The sequence below is a fragment of the Gouania willdenowi genome, chromosome 9 (genome assembly GCF_900634775.1).
Source record: "Gouania willdenowi chromosome 9, fGouWil2.1, whole genome shotgun sequence".
Classification (NCBI taxonomy): domain Eukaryota; kingdom Metazoa; phylum Chordata; class Actinopteri; order Blenniiformes; family Gobiesocidae; genus Gouania; species Gouania willdenowi.
Genome location: NC_041052.1, coordinates 8,731,755 through 8,750,746, shown reverse-complemented (window position 1 = coordinate 8,750,746; position 18,992 = coordinate 8,731,755). Strand labels below are relative to the sequence as shown.

The window sequence follows — 18,992 nt, the reverse complement described above, 5'->3', positions numbered from 1 at the left end:
AAAATGTGATTGTCTGATCTGAGGGCCACATTATCAACATTCATGTCAGTATTTAGAATAGTGACCAATCTGAGTATTAATGCATAAAAAAACAACGGATTCCTGTATTTTTTTGTCAATTTGAGCATTTACTTTGGGGGCGGCACAATGTTAGACCAATGGCCGCATGTGGCCCCTGGGCCATCAGTTGCCCATGTCTGGTACAAGATATCAAGAACAACCTTATAACACCATCGAGTGTACTGATACATTTGTACAAAACATAACTGCAATAATTGATTACATTGTCAATTTTACAGTACAAAATGCAACAGATACCATATTGACCGCTGTCCTATTTTCAGTTATCGATTGTTCAAAGGCATGTATTAAAAAAAACTAAACAATTATAAATATGTTCAAGTGAAATAATCAAATGCAACAATGCTGAATAAAAGAACAAAAAGGTCAAAAGGATAATAAAGGACTTTACTAAATGAGATTCAAGAAACTGAAGCCTTTTTTCCCTTTATTTTTTTATCATCCTAATATATGCATTATTCCCAAATCATAATTAGAAAAAAAATGGTAATTCCTAATCCTTTCATTTATCCCTAACAAGTACTAGATTTATTCACGATTCCAAGCCACTAATGAAGAAAAATATAAGAAAACAATATTTTTTAAATAATCATCAAACCATTTTAAAAAGTTGCTCTTTTTTTGTCCTTATTCACAGTCTAAATAAAAAAAAAAAATGATTGATTAAGCCTCTTTTAAGTTTAACTTCGTAAAGTTACAAAAGATTAATATGGACTGAAGGATGGGCCAATTAATAAATTGGTAGAAATGCTATGAAGAAGATAAACAAATAAAAACATGGTTAAAAAGAAGCCGAAATAAGAAATGTGACATTATCAAAGCAGGTCAAAGGAGTAGCTATAGCAGAGCTCGTAAGGATTTCACTACGAGTACAGTTTTATACTACATTGGTCAGATCATTGTCATTACTTTGCAAATCTATAATAATAAAAAAAAATCTACAAATTTAAAGTTCCCCTGACAATGAATGCGAGCAACATACATTTTATCCTAATTAAAGAATCATCACCCAGGCATTAAGAGAGAAAAGACACTTGTTATTTTCTGACGACGTGACCTAAAGTCAGGTCTCAGTAGATTTGAAAGTGAGCCGAGGTGGTTCCGTCCTTCCAGCCCCGCAGAACCTCAACGATGGTGGAGCGGCACAGAGGACACGTTCTCTCACGGTCGAACCACAAACACAGGCACTCCTCGCAGAACACGTGCTGCAGGAAACCAGTTTCACAGAAATAATCCAAGCTAAATGTTCCGTAGTTCAACTGGGCATCAATCAGGACTGCAGTCTTTCCATATGGGGCGCCGATTGGAAAGTTGCGCATGCTAAGACAAACAGCACCTTTTTGCAGCGTTTAGCAACAAACCACATTTAAAAAACGTATTTGATTTTTTTTTTTTTTTTTTTTTGCTACTTTTGACCATATTTACAGCATTATTTCTGAAATTTGAGATTCTACTTTCTCCTAAAAATATAATGTCAATGTTAAATCTAAATGTTACATTTAAATATAAATGTTAAATCTAAATCTAAATGCTAAATCTAAATGTTAAATGCTAAATCTAAACAGTGAATTTGCATATTAGCTAAATATAATAATAATATTTAGTTTGACCCATGACATTTATATTTAATGTTTAGATTTAGATTTAACATTTAAGATTTAGATTTAACATTTAGATTTTGATTGATTATTTAACATTTAGATTCTGATTGATTATTTAACATTTAGATTTACATTTTACATTGAAATGATATTTTTACGAAAAAAAAATCACAAATTTCACAAATATTGCTGTAAATCTGGTAAAAAGTAATATTTAAAAAAATATATGTTTTTTTAAACGTGGTTTGTTGCTAAATGTTGCAAAAAGGTGTTTGTTTTAGCATGAGTAACTTCACAATCGACAGCCCATACTTTCCGTACATTTAATAAGTTTAAGTTTAATCTGTTAGCAGGTCTCTTACCTGACACAGGAGGGCTATGGGGTCTCGAAAGTCAGCCTGACAAATCGCACACACGTCACCTGCTTCACTGCACTGCTGACTGCCGGCCCTCACTCCGTAACTCTGGAAATAAAATAAAATAAAGTTTTAAGGATTCTATTCTGCTTAATTCATAATGTGAGGTTGATTATAAAATCAATCATCAGACCTGGGAGTTGCAGAGCATGACCAAGGCTTTACGTATTGCAGCTACACGTCCACAGATGTCAAAGGACTGAAAATCAGGAAATATCAGCGCAGGAGGATTATTAAAAACTGGCCTGGGCAATATTTTGAGAGTCAGGAAATATTGACATTTCTTTTTTAGCAATATAGAAAATTTACAATATTGCCTATATCGATATATTTTTATTTTATGGCTTATTTTGTATTAAAATACACATTTTCTGAGTGAGTCCTAACCCAGACCATCCCCTAAACAAGCCACACTACAGAACTCACTCAGACGTGCTGTCTCTTCAAGGAGAAAAAGACAAAAGTGGCACTTATTGTGCAGCTGTTTGTTAATACATGTGCCTGTGTGGTATTTTGCATCAACAAATTTAACCCAGAATTGTCTTTCTGGGAAGACTTTATTGAGTTAAAAATATCAATATTTATATGGTAAATTGCCATTTTGAGAAAAGATATTGAGATATGAGTTTTGGTCCATATCCAGCCCTCGTTGCTGGATAGACAAGACAATTTGTCCATCAGTGAAAAAACATAAGTGGCATCTATGGCCCGAAGCTCAACATATAAATGTTAAATATCAAGGTATAAATGTTTGTATGAAAAGTTGATCCACTTTTTATGTTCTTAAAATGATCAGTATGAAAATGTGGCATTTATTGTCCAAATTACACATTTGAATCATTTTTAATTTTGTTTAGATGTGCTGATGTACCTTGCACAGGCTGTAAATGATGATGAGTAAAGCGCCCAGAAAGTAACTGTTGGATGGATCTTCTCCAATTATGTACTTGTACCACAACTGGATCGGAACCAGAGCTCGAAACAGTTGGCTTAGCTCCTCGATTAAGAGGTAGAACTTACCCTGCAATCAACATAAGAGTTAGACTACATTTAGCATCAACAATCAGCATATTATCAACCAAAACAAGGGCATACATACAGAAACTGTCACTTTAAAAAAAAAAGGGATGAAGGACATTTCCCAAGTTGAAGTCACATGACTATTTGACAAGAAACCCGTACAATTTCAACCGTTTTGAGTCGTGAGTTCTGTTTTTCGGAAAAAAAACTTAGATTTGCGGCCTACGCTATGTCTTTGTTGGTGTTGTAAAAAAGTTAGTTATCATCCTCAGCAGCTCTAAATCGATTCGTCGACTTTACTTGATCACCTCATGAGGGCCCCAGAAGCTGCATGTGTTCAGCAGCTCCGGGGCACTCTTCTATCTAGTGGAGAGCAGTGTGGTATTAAAAGCTTAAAACAGTGTGCCTCCAGCCCAAACATGGCCACTGTCCAGATCCAGGCCGCTTCACAGCGGTACAGGCAATTTCACCACACTGCAAGGGAAACTGGCAGAGCCTCCTTCCACCTGCTACCCCAACGTCCCATACTGAGAGCAAATCCACATGGCCCCTACGTGCCATCTTTAAAGCCCACTCTCTAATCACACAGCGACCAGTGCATTGCTTTTCAGACTCAAGGAAAGTGAGTTAGGAATTGTTTTGAACACAGAACGCAAACGTGATTCGCCGTTAAAGCCTGCGGCACTGGTAGCATGTTAAATGGCACCGTGGATGATGGCTGACAGAGATGGATTACTGTGGGTAAAGATGCACAAGCAGGCAGGTTACTATGGGAGCGAACTGCTAATTCATCTTCTCTAATGTCCCCTCAGCTGCAGATCCCACCGTGCCCATCACGCCCACGCAAGAACTGTCAAATTTGAAGCTGGAAAAATGCCAGTTGGTTAGCGTTAGCATGAGTGGAAACCCTGCTTAAGCAATTTGCCACCAATGTATTACAAATTTCAGGGAAATGTGAAATAGTGGAGAAAGTTGTGGTTCTTTGTATAATCTGGTTTTCCGATCTGCATTAGCAGAAGCAAGTTTTTTTGCGATGTCCGACAAAGCTAAACCATTTGGCGCAAACTTCCATCAAGCGCCAAATATAGTCTTTGCCAGATATTGGCAGTTATCTGGATCAGTGATCCTGATCATGGTACCGTGATCATTCACACTTTAAAGACTTGGAAGAAATATTGCGATGAAATGCGCAATTTGTATACAATCCAGGTGAAACTCATTGGCGTAATAGAAGAACCAAGCCGACATAAGTGATTTAATCACAAAAAAAGATTGGAACAAAATGTAATGGCATCTTTAATGGAGTAAGGTTTATCTTCGGTGGTTAAAATTTCATCAAAAACCGCTGAAGTATTTTTGAAGCAACCCTGCAAACAGACAAACAACTAAATAAATAAACGCTGGTGAAAATATTACCTCCTTGGTGGAGGTAATGATGAGCACTGAATTTTACCACGATTGTTGATAATTGGACTCCCGCTATGATAAATCACTGTCCAATGTGGGGAAAACAAAATGTGATCAAATGTTGGCTTTGTTACCTTTTCACACATGGCAATTGTAAATTCCATTTCACTGCAACTCAAACACAAAGGTGGGCGAAAAGTTTTAAAATCAGGCATATAAAAAGGCAAAAAAGGCCTTTGTCCATTCTGCTCCTCACTCTTGGAATTCGCTCCAAAGAAACTGGAAATTGACCATGTTAATTCCATTGAACTCCTTTAATTCCAAACTAAGATGACTTGAAGAGGATTCATAATCTTGCACTGGTGTTTATTTTTTTTAATTTTTTTTGTTGCGTGGTCCTAGAGTTTTTTTTCTTCTATTCTACTACAAACTAATGTTTGTACACTTGCTGCTGCTTATCTTGATCGGGTCTGGCTTAAAAAACAGATTGTTAAAATGAATGGGACCTCATGGTTTTAATAAAGGTAAAAAAATACTTATAGTAAGCTAAATGCTTGTCGCTGATGCTTGTTCATTTTTTTCCAAGACAAGTCAAAAGATCTTGAAGTACGTAAGTACAATGCTCTTAGACAAATATTAACTGGTAAAAAGAAACATCTTATGAGACAAAAAAAATAGCATAATTTCTTAATTCTGGGTTTTTTCATCTTATTAGGAATTCACTTTTTGTAATATTAAAGTAACATTCAATAAAAAATATTTTAAAATCAATATAAAGTAAAGAGGCATTTGTTTTTGTTTTTTTTACATATTGTAAAACTTCCCTTTAGTTTTTCTTTACATTACCAAGCAGTAAAAAATCACAACATTATGATTTACCAAAAAGCACTAAAAAGTTTTGAATGTAAAAACACACACAATCAAAACAAAACAACCATTTATATGATCTACAAATATTAGTAATTTGTGGACCAAGGCATTTTCCCAATGCAAGAGAAAAACAAATCTCGTAATGTTGCTTAAGGCCTACAGAGCAGACAATTAAAGCAACGCCAGTAAACTAAAATAACAAATTCTAATCAATATGAACAAAAACCCAATTACCAAACTACAGGGAAACATTAACATTCACACACTGATAAAAGACTTGAAATGAAAGCCCTGGTGGGAAATGTGAGTGTATGTGCCTGCTGTTGCATGTGTCGACTCGTGCTGACGCCGCTGATTATTTCGGATCGTTAGTGGATCCGTGGCTGGCGGCGATAATGAACTTTATGTGACTTCTCAGGGTTCAAATTAGGACGAGACATTTGACCTTCATCAAACGGGAGAAGAAGTGATGATTCGTACTGAGATTCCTGAAGCTCAGCGTGTCTCCCATTAATGCTGTCAAACCCTGTGAAGCTGCATGTGTGTGTGTGTTTGTGTGTGTGTGTGTGGAGGATGCAGGTAATGGTCCAGCTCCAGGGAGGGATGACCTCACCCCTGTAACTCCCTGGAGAGCCGATGAGCTCAGTAGCTGCTGCTGTGGTTCTGATAGGCCTCTGGGTTTGTTTATCAGTGGAAAATTCAAACTCAATACCTGGTGACCCCTCCTCCTCTCGTCTTACACACAAACACACACGAAACGCAGGAGATGTGTTTGTAAAGATCCAATGTTATCTGCTTGTGTGTGTGTGTGTGTGTGTGTTTTGTTGCCTCAGGCCAGAAACACTCCACACAGACACCCAAGGAGAGCCATTTAAAAGCTTATGAATACCAAGCAGCTTCACACTGTGACCCTTTAGTACTTTTTTATGTAATGGAGTATTAGAGTATAACACAATGTCTTTGTCTTAACCATTTTACAGCTTTTTAGCTGTAGTGTTCCTCATGTGAACCTCATGAGATCCAAGGATGTGAAATCTAAATTTTTCTCGTCTAAATATTGAAAGAAATTAAATTACGTAGACAATTTTTGTGTACGTCTCAAAGTAGTCAGAGTAGTAGCTGACAGAATTGTTAGTCATTACAGTAAAGGCAATAACGTTTGTGTGATTAAAGCTATGATTATTCTCAAGGGCAATTTTTTGAAACGGCCCAACAAAGCAATCTAACATTATGCAGCATATTTCAGCAACAAGGCAATCAAAGTGATTTGAGTAAAGTTGAGGTTTATAAAAGCACAAATATAAAATGAACCACTTAATTGTCACATAATACAGACAACATTTTAAAGAAATATTATGTGGGGAAATTGTGGAATTCTTCTATTTTTCTATGCACCTATTAATATTAATGTATTTATTTACTTATTTTTAAATGCACATTACACTACTTTTAAATGAAAAAAAAAAAAAAAAAAAGTGGGCGCCGCAAATGGCTGCTCCGGTGTGTTGATGTGTATTCTTTCGCTGCAGCTACCAAGTCAAACTCCCAGTATTGTTCTAAACTGTACCTGGCACATAAAGCATTCTGATTCTGATTACCTTACAAAGAATAGCAGAAAATCATTTGATTAATCAAGAGGAGTAACTAGAATTAATCAAATGTTATTTTATGAGCTAATTATAAATAGTTGAATGATGAAAATGTTGGTCTGTAATGGCTGTAGATGAGGAAACTGAACTCTGGTTTCTTACCCGGGTTTTGAAGGCCAGAAGAATGGCGGGCAGAAAGAGAACAAAGCATTTCAGGCCAATGGTGACGTATTTCAGCACAAAGTCTGTGATTCCCACGGCCCAGATCAGATCAAAGAAGTCAAAGTTGTTCAGGTTGGGCTTGGCAAAAATGAGGCTTCAAGAAAGAAAAAAACAACATAAATCAAAAAAAATGTTGAGTTATTTTACAGAGATCTCATGGTTTCAAACAACAAAGGAGAGTGACGAGTAAAGGAGGAAATTATCCAACAAAATGAAGCCAAGTGTGAAAAAACACAATGGATACAAAATGAAAAAATAATAATAATAATAATAATAAATACTCACAGCACAAGGACAGGAAAACTGCTTTCAGCTAATGAAGTTAACACATGGAAACAAAAAGTCTTACAACACAGAAAAAAATGGGAAATAATAAATTCAAACGTGTAATTGAGTATAACACTAACACGGGGACTGTGTCGTACCTATTGTGCAGCTCTTCTTGGCTGAAAGCGTAGAAGATATACACAATGTTTCCTGCTAGAAACACAGCAATCCACAGAGCCATGAACACAGAGCGCTGCTCCTGCAACACCAAATGTCCAAAAGATGAGTTTAGCTACGTGTAAAAAGAAAAAGAAAACGTCATTATTTTATCAATAATAGGAAAAAAAAATGATATAATGTGTAGTGGTTTTTTCAGCTGTGTCATCATCTTATTATTACAAGTGAAGCTCTGACAACTACATTTTTACTAGTAAACTATACTTAAAGCTTCTGGGGACGATAATTTAAATTTTCATCAGATAAAGACTTTGAAATGGCATACTAACGTACTACTCACACTGTCTGATGTCAAAATATGAAAATATTGAGTATGTGAGAAATACCCACATGTATACTATATCGGGACTTTTTTCAAGTATGCACGGTGAGCACACTAGCCATACTCAACTTCCCCATGATGTATTACGAGCAGAAAGTAAAATTGTCCTGGGTCTGGCTTCAAGCTAAAAATCAAACATCCCCTTTTTTTTTAAAAAACAAAAGCATCTTTTCTTGTCTTCCATTCATTTCTAAACGCTTTTGTAAAAAACATCTCTTGTTTTGAAGTTAACCAAAATTTTTGTCGGTATCAAAATGGCGGATCTCTAAAAAATCTCTGAAATGTGAGCATGAAATGTGTTTCCGTGAGTTTTATGGATCAAATGACCACATGTTGATATTCTACTTGGTCACTTTCTCAATTAAAAAGTTTCAAAGGTGGCGAATCATCGAAGATATTTAGCCTCATTGTACTTCGGGTTTTTGTCGTTGTAGGTTTGAAATGCATCTTGGGAAACTTGGCAGCATACTTCAGTGGGAACGGTCATGTTTCGAACACAGCCATAGTGTAGGCCTCATACAGTAGATCAATAAATTAAAGATGATTTGTTCAAAAAGAGATTGAAACTGTCCTTCGAAAGTTTGTTTTGATCTCCACTAAAAACTCTCTTAGTGACATTGTTGGAAGTTTCGCACATTGCATTGTGGGATGTGGAGTCCCGTAGACGAATAAATAGAAATGTTTGTACTTCGTTCTTTCCGTGATTTTCTTGCGTTTGTTCCCGAAAACTCTGCCAAAGTAACTTCTAAACACATTTCTGCTGTTTTCACTGAAAGTTGTGGCAAAACAATAACAGATGTTTATATTTGAACCTACACAGAAAGTTCCAAATATGGCTGAAATTGAAATTGAAATTCACGGAGTGAGATGATATCAAGTGAAATACTGGGAACAAACTTGAACAAAAATGATGTCAAGTGAATGAATCACCGTCCTTCTTGTCTGGTGAAGAAACACAAAAAAATCACTATAAAAATGAAGTAAATGCTTTTATGCATCCGTCAACGGGTCAACAGGCCTAGCATTAGCGACCATTAGCCTATCATTAGCATTAGCTAAGATTAGTTAACATTAACCTAACATTGACATTAGCATTTTCTAGTATTAGCATTAACCTAGCATTTGCTAGTATTAGCATTTGCAAGTATTAGCATTAACTAGCATTAACATTAACTAGCATTAACATTGCCATAGCATTAGCCTAACATTAGCATTAGCTAGCATTAGTTAACATTAACATTAGCCTATCACTGACATTAGCATTAGCATTTACTAGCATTAGCATTAACCAAGCATTTGCTAACATAAGCATTAACCTAATATTAGCATTAGCGAGAATTAGCCTAATAATATCATTAGCTAGCATTAGCTTAGCATTAACCTAGCATTAGTACTAGTACCCCCATGACAATTTGCGTACCCCTGGGGGTACCCGTACCCAACTTTGGGAACCTAGGGTTTAAATCATTTACCCGTAAAGCCACCTGATGCCTGAAAGAAGAGTTGGCGTAGGTGAATGTGCTGGCCAGCCCCACACACACAGCTATACCTATTAAAAAACGAGAAGCATCATCAGTTCACAAAATCAAATGTGACTTTATATGTGTTGTATTGTTGTCTATGAACAAACAGGGATACCCAGTTTGTGCTGAAAGCAAACTTTGGCCAGTAGAATGAGGATGAAGGGAAAGCCCCTCTGGAGCCATGTCACGACAGCCTTGAACTCAGACAAAGCTGGAGCAGGCGTGGACTGGTCCTCCTGGGCCTCCTCCCTGGAGCTGTGCCTCTCTGAGCCGGCTCCTGAGGCCGCCTGCTGGAGGAAAGACGACGTCCTGTGCTGCAAAGACTGGTGGTGGAAGTGATGATGATGGTGGTGATGGTGATGGCTGTGTTGGGGCGGCCGCGGAAGAAAAGGTCCTCCATCTGTGCAATGTGGGCCCCCTTCTTCTCTGGACGACGCAGTCATCTGGATAAAAACCTCAGGAGGAGAGCCCAGAACGAGGCCTGCAGCCTGGAACTGTGCAGAGGAGACTGAGCTGGAGGGAACCCCCACAAGGCCAGAGAAGATCTGTTGGGGTGAGGTGGGTGAGTCTGGCTTCATGCAGTCAAACACTCCACCTTCATCCAGGCTGCTCTCTGACCCCAGGGTTTGGCTTCGGCTCCTGAGACCAGACAAAAAGCTCTCATCACTCGAAATGGGGCCCGATAAGTAAAAATTACTCAAACCCAAAATGTAATAACTGGTGAGGACCAAAATGTAATTAAAAAATAAAATAAATCCCAAAATGTTACAATTGGTCAATAATATAAAAAGATTCTGAGCCCAAAATGTTAAAACAGTTTGCCTTCTTTCAATGTATCGGTATATACTATATATATTATGAAAGTAAGATAAAAAAAAGTTACAGAAAATGGCTTTAATCATATATACACATAATTACACTTTACATTTGTGTATGATATCCATTGAATCCATAAATCATTGACTCACTCTATGATGTAATACAATTATTACACTAGTAGTGGGAAAATGTTTTGCCTGCCCCATAATGTAATAACCATGACACGGTCACCTAAGTCTTACTTAGTATCTATCTCATAATTATCAGATGGTATCTAAATCTCAATTTTACTGGCGGGAATGGGTTTCCATAATAATCAGTGTAGTGAATCCTATTGAATCTGAACCCTGTGATATTTAATTGAATCTTCCAAAGTGTAAAGTCTGTCTTTGGTTAAAATCAGTTTAGTACTTTTAACATTATCCTGCTAATAGACAAACAATTAATCATAATCAGAAAAGTTACATATGAGCTAGGGCAGAGCGATTTTGCCTAAAAAAAAAAAAACATCTCCGATTTTTTAAAGAAAAATTTGAGTTACAATTTTTTTCAATGCACTTAAAAATGACTACAGACATCAGATATATTGTCCTCAAGAGATAAAATGCATAGAACAATCCTAAAATAAAAAGTAAATGAGGCTCTGTCATTCAAAAGTTTCAAAATTTTTAACCCAGATTTTAGCAAAAATGTGACAGCTACTTCACAGTAGATTCAATTTTCTGATTAATAAATCAGATAACTACATATTTTACAACATATAACATTACAATTAAAAAATAATAAACTCTTCCCTTAGCATCTCAGCCTGTGGCACACATATAGCCTACTCAAAGGGTAAACAAAGAGGGGGCTGGCTCACATCGTGCTACGGTAACCCACAAGGGCGGAATGCAAAAAAGTGTCCAAAAAAACTGGTGGAAGAAAATAAAAAAATAATAATTTTTTTTTTTTTTTTGCCCAGCCCTAATATGATCATATATACAAGTAGTGCAAGTAAACAAAAGCAGGTGAAAATATGACCTCCTTGGAGGAGGTAATAATGAAAAAAGGGAGAGAGTGTTAAGCCCCCTATATTAATTATGTACTCCCCACGTCGTTAATGTAATGCCTTATACAACCCCCAGAGGACGCGCTATCCTCTTAAAAGCAGCAATACAATAAAAACACAAACCTATTGTTTTTATTTATCACTCCTACCTTTCAGAGGGCATGCCATCCGTGTTGCTACTGTGTCTCCTCTGCATGGCAAACAGCTCTTCACCATATGGCCCACTCCTGCTAGTACAAACCACCATCATCATTATCATCATCAGCTCTGATAATGATACATCGGTGATAGTTAGTGTTAATCGGCCTTACCTGGATCCATTCAGCACTCTGATCATCGGCTCCAATCATATTTTGTTATAAATGTCAAACCGTAGAGGATGATGCAGCTACTGATGCCAGGATTGTCCTCTGGACGAACACTTCCGGTTCGGGATTCGTCTTCCACCAATAGGCGTCCGTCGAGCTGACACAGTTTCCGGTTTTTCTTTTGTTTTTGTTTTTTTTGCTTGTGTTATGGTTCATCTGGTGCTCATTGTAACTGGTGATAGAATTCTCACTGGGATGCAGTTATAAAAACATAATGTAGTGAAATTGAAAATAATATATTTTTTTCTGTTCATACAAATGTTTTTAAATACATATTTTTAATTAGAAATTGTTGGACAAAAAACTTAATGTAAACGTCACAAGAGTACGAGTTCACGATGCACACAACTATGCAAACGACACATTATTAATGATCAGACAAATAAAACGAATTAATTTCTAAAGACTCCGTTTTTAAGTGTCACTGCATTCCTTATGAGGCATATACCGTAAACACTTGCACCCGGAAACGCAGTCGACTGTTTATCACCAAGTAAAACAGTCACCAGTGGACCCGCTACACTGCTAGGTTAAGACTACTCGTACCGCCGTTGTTTCGCGTATGGGTGTTTATGTGGCCACAAAACTACTTCTTTAGACACAGCGTAAACAGTTTACATTTTGAAACAATATTTGCTGTTTGGATAAAACTGGTGCTGGCGAAATATTTAGGTGGCAGCAGTAGAAAGCGGACTGCTAGCTTAAGAAGCGACACACCTAGCTTAAGTTGATGCACGCTGCTTGAGTTTTACTAAAGCTTATATTCATGGATTTAAAGCCTCTTAATGATAATAGTAATAATAATAATAAACATTGTTAGTCCGACACGTAACATGGGTAAACAAATTACTGGTTAAACAAGTCATTTCTGGCCTCGGGTGTCACTGAGGACGTGTGGTGTTGATGCTGTTGGTGCCATGCTGTAATGATGGTGCTCCGGAGGATCCTGAGGAAACGATGGGTGCTGGGGGTGGTCTTCGCCCTGTCTCTGATCTACTTTCTGACCAGCACCCTCAAACAGGTACACACACACCAACACAATGAGACAAACAACACATGACACTATCTACAGCCATTGGATTGCTTGTTTACTGGAGCTTAGACTATAACAAGAGTTTTTTTTTCCTTCTAGAGCTGTACTAGTATGTGTATTTCTTTGTTTGTTATTGTTCATCAGAACAGATTAAAATAGCTGTTTGTTTTCAGATGGGACCAGGACTTTACGAAATTTAGATACATTTTTGGACATTTCAGAAAACTTACTTGGTTTTACTAGAAGATAAATCTTAGTTAAATTTTTTTAAAAGGCACCATTAGGGGTGTGCATTGCCATTAACCTGACACTAACAGCGTAGTAAATATTTACACGTTTACGTACAATATTTTGCCACCTGAAATTTTCCTTTTATGATAAAACCTCATTTTAACCCTAACCCGAACCCTAAAAATTAAAGGAATGATTCTTTCCTTTTTTTCCCAACATGACGGACGCGTATGCGCAGTTCGCCAGGTGCACATGCCCATTGTTTACCGTACTAAACTGGCACTTCCTGTGCGCATGCGCAGTAAGCCGAATGCCAGTAGTTCCGTCACTGCCGGACCCATGTCCTCCTAGCTATAGTTCCGTCAGTTTTATTTTAGCCCTAACCCTAAATTTTTTTTTTCTTTTTTTTCGTATTTGTATTTTTAAAGGTGGAATTTGCTGTGTTAAATATGTTAAAATGAAAAAAGACCAGATTCAAACCCACACCAGCGGAAGGAAGAATCCTTGAAGAGTCTAGCGCCTTAGACCACTCAGCCATCGTAGCATGATGGTAACACAGGCACATTACACTGTAGAAAAGGTCCAGCAGTGACGGAACGGCACATGCGCACAGGAAGTGCCGGAAATATAGTCAGGTTTGTCTGAGGTCCGGGTCTGGAACTATTGACACGTTGTACAATATATCCCAACACTATACAGTCGGGATGTCCAGATACAACTTTTTCACGTACGATAAGAAGCCAATATTGCAGCCTTGAGTGTTGGCCGATACCAATATCAATCCAATACGATATCAGCACGAATCATACATAGTTTTATTACTTATTTTGTAGTGTGGAATGTTAGAAAAGGCTTGATTAAGTGATGTTAATCAAACAGAGAACAAAAGTCAACAATTCAAGTTCACTCCAGTTATCTTTTTACTGTCAGTATATGGTGGGAACAACTGAGGGCGGGGACAAAAACTTATCGGAGCGCCTATATCGGAGATTTTAGATGCAGTCCGATAAAATTTGATATTCGTTTTCTGGCTGATATCGGACCGATATCAATATCGAATCGGGACAGCCCTACTATACAGTACGGCATAAATCACGATATCAATAATTACAAATTTCACTTTTAAAAGTACAAAATGTTATGAAATACAATGTATTTAAATTTTTTTAAACTTGCGAGGAACAAGTAAATGGTAACTAACTGTAATTCAAGTACAGATATCAAAAACAAGTGGTATGTTTATCAAACTGTCATATTACATTTTTCAAAATAGTTTATCCATTGCTTTTACAACATATTCTGTTCAGTTTTTAATAACGTAACCACATACATCTATAAAAGTGCCCAGTATGTTTTATGAAAATGTGGTTTACTGACGCTTAGTGACCTGGTGTTTACGTGCTATGTGTATGTTAGCGCAATGAAATGTTTTTTTCATTAAAAACATGATTAAAAACATTAATTTGGACATTTTTTGGATCGATATGATAATCCTGCGGTGAAATATCACGATAGATCGTTTTTTTTCTTACAGCCTTAGGCACCATATATGTCAGGTCAAGGTGTGGCATTCTGGTGACTTCTACCATAAAACAATGTAGGTCCAAATTGTCATATAATCAAACCGCACAAACAACGCAAGCAGGTCTAAACTTTCCAAGCAAAATAAAATTCAAACACTTTGTTTTGCCACTTTAGTCTTGTTTCCATATTCTACAGACCTTGTGTCCTTGTCTGGTGTGATTGTTGTAGGAGGAGCGAACCATACGGGACCGCACCCTCTTAGAGGTCCGAGACTCTGACCATCGGATTCCCTGGAAGGTTCGTTTCAACCTGGGAAACAGCAGCCGACAGATCACACAGTGTAGGAACTCCATCCAGGGAAAGACGCTGCTCACGGATGAACTGGGTAAGGAGTGGAATCAACAACATCCACCATAATAAGATGTAGTTTGATATGCACATTTCCCTTTGTATGTTTTTTTTAATACAGGTTACGTGTGTGATAGAAAAGACTTACTGGTAAACGGCTGCTGTAACATCAACTCTCCCAGTGCCACACAGTACATCTGTAAAAGCTGCCTGGCTAATGGTTGCTGTAGCATCTATGAGTACTGTGTGTCCTGCTGTCTGCAGCCTGATAAGGTACACATTACATGTGATGTTTACACACTTTAGAATAAGAGCTCAGTCATGGTCAACCAACTTCAACGTCTTCCAAAGTGGGTTTTTTTAAAAAAAATCTTTCTCGTCTTTTTCTCAGCAACTGCTCCTCGAACGTTTTCTAAATCGTGCAGCTGAAGGATTCCAGAATCTTTTCACTGCAGTGGAGGATCATTTCGAGCTCTGTCTGGCAAAGTGCAGAACCTCCTCACAAGTAAGACAAGAAAACTATGGATGCACCAAAATGATTCATCCTTGGCCCGACACTGAAAATTAGAAAACAAAGGAAACACTGAAATAAATTACTATGCCAATTATTAGTATACTTACATTTTTGGGCTTTATTAATGTATATTAACCTCACAACTATTGTTTCAGAGAATACGTCAATTAAATTTATGAAAATATTTATTTAACAGTGACATTCCAACAATGCACAATGAAATGAAATACTAAATACAAATTTCCTTGGAGTCAATTTGACCCCATTCAATGTTTATCATTCAAAAAAAAATAGTTGATTTTGTTTTTGTTTTTTGTAAAATTTTGATTAAGCATAAAATTGATATTTTTTCAATGTGCTGAATATATATTGCACACATTGGTGTTCCTCTCGGGTCAATTTATGTTGCATTGTTGTTGTTTTCCACTTATAATTACACGTATAGCTCCGCCTCGATTTACAGTAAACATGTTTTGCTGAGAAAATAAATATTTTAAGGAGCCACCAAAAGGAAAATTATTGGCCGAAGCCGAAAGAAATTATCGTGCAAATTATTAATCCCATTGCATTTATGGCTCTGAATGCGTACTAAGCTCACTAAAACAATGCAATTGTATAAATTTGTATAATTTCTTCAAAGAATAAATCGTTAAAAAAAAATATTTATAGAAATATTTATTTAGCAGTGACATTCCAACAATACATACATTAACCCTTCTATTATCCTTGGGGTCAATTTGACCCCATTCAGTGTTTATCATTCAAAAAATAATAGTTAACTTTGTTTTTTTCCCTAAATTTTTGGATGCAATTCATTAAGCATAAAATTATCATAATGATATTTTTCAATGTGCTGAACACATATTGCATTCCATATTGGTGTTCCTCTGGGATCAGTTTGTGGTGCATTGTTGTTTGATTTACATTAAACATGTTTTGCTGAGAAAATAAAGCTGGTAAAATGAATTTATCATCCAATTTAAAAACAAATCAACCCAAAATATCAAATGAATCTCCAGATTGTCTCTGTTCAGTACAAGTAATTCCATAACTGAACTTTTAAATTTGATTGTCAGGTACCTTTTGAAGTTTGCTAATTTCCGCCATTATTTATTCATTTATTTTTGCTTTTGTCTTTTCACAGAGTGTTCAGCACGAGAACACATACAGAAACCCTCAAGCAAAGTACTGCTATGGCGAGAGTCCTCCAGAGCTCCTCCCCATATGAGTGATTACTGATCAATATTCTTTACGCTGTTCAGACGACGTCAGAGAAAAAGAGACTCTCGAATTAAAATGACAATGAAGACATTTTAGAGCGACCTTGAGACAGATGTGTCATTTAATTATTTACACTTCATAAGTGCGTTGAACTCGTCAATCCATCCATCATGCATTGCTATCTTTGACAGCATGTGCAGACAAGTAATAAAAAAGAAAAAACATCCATCCATCCGTCCGTCCGTGATGATCGTCAGGTTACACAAACAGGCAGCTCATAAATTACAGTTTGCTTCAACATTAAACCAAGTTATAAAATATGCTTTGTTTTATGTGATGTGCTTCGTTTTGTTTTAGAATTTTACCAAATGTGTTATGTTGGCGTACAGTGCATGAATGTGAACCTCATATTTAATAAAAGATACCTGGAAAAAAAGAAGTAATGTCTGTAATATTTATGGCTGAAGATTGACCAGCATTAAGTTAGGAAAAATGCATTTGTTATTATTAATCTGAACTGTCTGTGTTTGGTACTGCAGGAATAGCAAACCATATAAGTTTAATGAGCAGTGCACCAGTGTTCATTTTAACACAACATTTTTGTCAAATGCAACTTAGTTTTAGTCCTAATAACAGCTTAGGCATTTTTAAAGATTCAATTATCATGTTTTACCTGATATGGGATAGTAATGTTTGAAAATACAGACAGATTAGATTTGACCAATGCGTACTGCAAAGCTGGATTTCCTCTTCATTGCTTGAAATGTCTAGTAATTAATAATTCAAAAACAAATTACTGATTTTTTAGATAATTACTTTTCAAATTTTTATTTATTTATTTGACAGGGACAATGCAATTTGACTTGGATACAAAATAAGGCTGTAGCTAATGCTAATATACAACTCCTGTCCCTGGTTAGGCCTTTCTACATTACAGTGAAATACAGTAAAACTTACCCACCCACAATACAAAGATTATAAAAACACACAGCTATTAAAAAATATTTTATACTTTCATTTTTCTAAATATATATCTAGTTCAAATAAAATGCAGTGTGAAATTGGTTAAAAGTTGAGTGTCCAAAAATGAGAAAAAAGGTTTGTGTCAATATTGCCTTAAAGGTGGCAGAATTAGGGGAAGGGGGTTTTGGGTAATGTAATTTATTTATTTTTTTTATTTAAAGGATTTTTTGGGCGCTAGTGGCCTATATGACAGTTGCTTGACAGGAAGGGGGTTAGAGAGAGCAGGGAATGACACGCAGGGGGGGGGTCCCAGGCTGGGAATCGAGCCTGGACCCGCTGCAGGTGAGGAGCTATGGCCTCCGTACATGGGGCGGGCGCTCAACCCACTGAGCTACACACCACCCCGGGTAATGTAATTTAAAAAGTAGGAACAATCAGTCTAGACTGGCAAATAATGGGCATGACAATGTAGTTAAATTGGCAAAAATAAGCATAAAATATGGTGGAAAGAGGTTTAAAATGACAATAATGGGTCAACATATGTGACATTAGGTGGAAAAAGTGGTGGAAAGGGTTTCTAAGTGCTGAAAATGTCTTGAAAGTGGAAAGAATGTGCAGGAAAAAGTCATGAAATTTGATAGAGAAGTGGCAGAAATGAGAGTAATGTAGCAAAATGCATTAAAAGGAGCAAAAATATGGCAAGAAAAAGTGATTAAAATAGGTTAAAATATGGCAAGTTTGGTGTAGTTGCAGAAAAAGGATAAAAATAAGCAAAAATTGGCTCAAAATCTGCAGAAAATAATCTTAGTTTCTTTAAGGTATGTGGCGACCCCCCCCCCAGTGTCTCATGACCCTAAGGTTTAGAATCCCTGGCCTAAAGTATATATTATTTTCTTTTTTTAGGAAGCAGATAAAGATCCACTATATCTTACGTGCAAAATATCAGCACAACAAAAGTATATACTGTACAATATATCTCTGAACGTGAACATTCATTATCATCATTTGAATAATGAAGACGTGTCTTGTGATGGAGGTCTGACACACCTATCAGTGCTCCTGTGCACCGTCCATCTGTGCACTGTACATGTTACTGTTCAGTGTAGTGATTGAGGTCCAAAGCCTTGTCTCTCACACAGAGGTTTTTAGTGTGATTTGGTTTCATCCTGAGGCAAAGCAGCAGCAGCAGCAGCACACTGGGGATCAGTGGCCACAGGAAAACTATTAATCATCATCATGAAGGCTGAGAAAACAAACCGGCGTGATTAGGAAATGTATTAAAGCTGTCCGTCTTTTGATTAATTACTGTCCCATGGGTGCATGTCGACTGCTGTGTGATATGACGTTTATTAAAATAGTTTTTCC

General features: G+C 36.7%; 2 protein-coding genes across 4 annotated transcripts; one reads left to right on the top strand and one right to left on the bottom strand.

The window, feature by feature from the left end:
- Positions 1 to 113: 113 nt before the first annotated feature.
- Positions 114 to 12,125, bottom strand: rnft2 (ring finger protein, transmembrane 2). 3 transcript variants are annotated; one of them, XM_028457819.1, is made up of 10 exons: positions 11,737 to 12,125; positions 11,575 to 11,655; positions 9,671 to 10,194; positions 9,505 to 9,581; positions 7,632 to 7,732; positions 7,147 to 7,300; positions 2,970 to 3,119; positions 2,232 to 2,297; positions 2,104 to 2,146; positions 114 to 1,286 (listed from the first exon to the last, which is right to left on the bottom strand). In XM_028457819.1, exons 1-10 carry the CDS (start codon positions 11,760 to 11,762, stop codon positions 1,243 to 1,245), a joined length of 1,266 nt encoding a protein of 421 aa, XP_028313620.1. In that variant the 5' UTR covers positions 11,763 to 12,125; the 3' UTR covers positions 114 to 1,242. The 3 variants fall into 3 exon arrangements, with proteins under 3 accessions (XP_028313620.1, XP_028313617.1, XP_028313619.1); XM_028457816.1 differs by having other exon boundaries at positions 2,045 to 2,146; positions 11,737 to 12,123; XM_028457818.1 differs by having other exon boundaries at positions 2,045 to 2,146; positions 11,575 to 11,652; positions 11,737 to 12,121.
- A 153-nt stretch (positions 12,126 to 12,278) lies between these two features.
- Positions 12,279 to 16,716, top strand: spring1 (SREBF pathway regulator in golgi 1). The gene is made up of 5 exons (XM_028457820.1): positions 12,279 to 12,814; positions 14,810 to 14,966; positions 15,051 to 15,202; positions 15,321 to 15,434; positions 16,588 to 16,716. The coding sequence occupies exons 1-5, from the start codon at positions 12,719 to 12,721 to the stop codon at positions 16,669 to 16,671; spliced, it is 603 nt and encodes a 200-aa protein (XP_028313621.1). The 5' UTR covers positions 12,279 to 12,718; the 3' UTR covers positions 16,672 to 16,716.
- Positions 16,717 to 18,992: the final 2,276 nt, after the last annotated feature.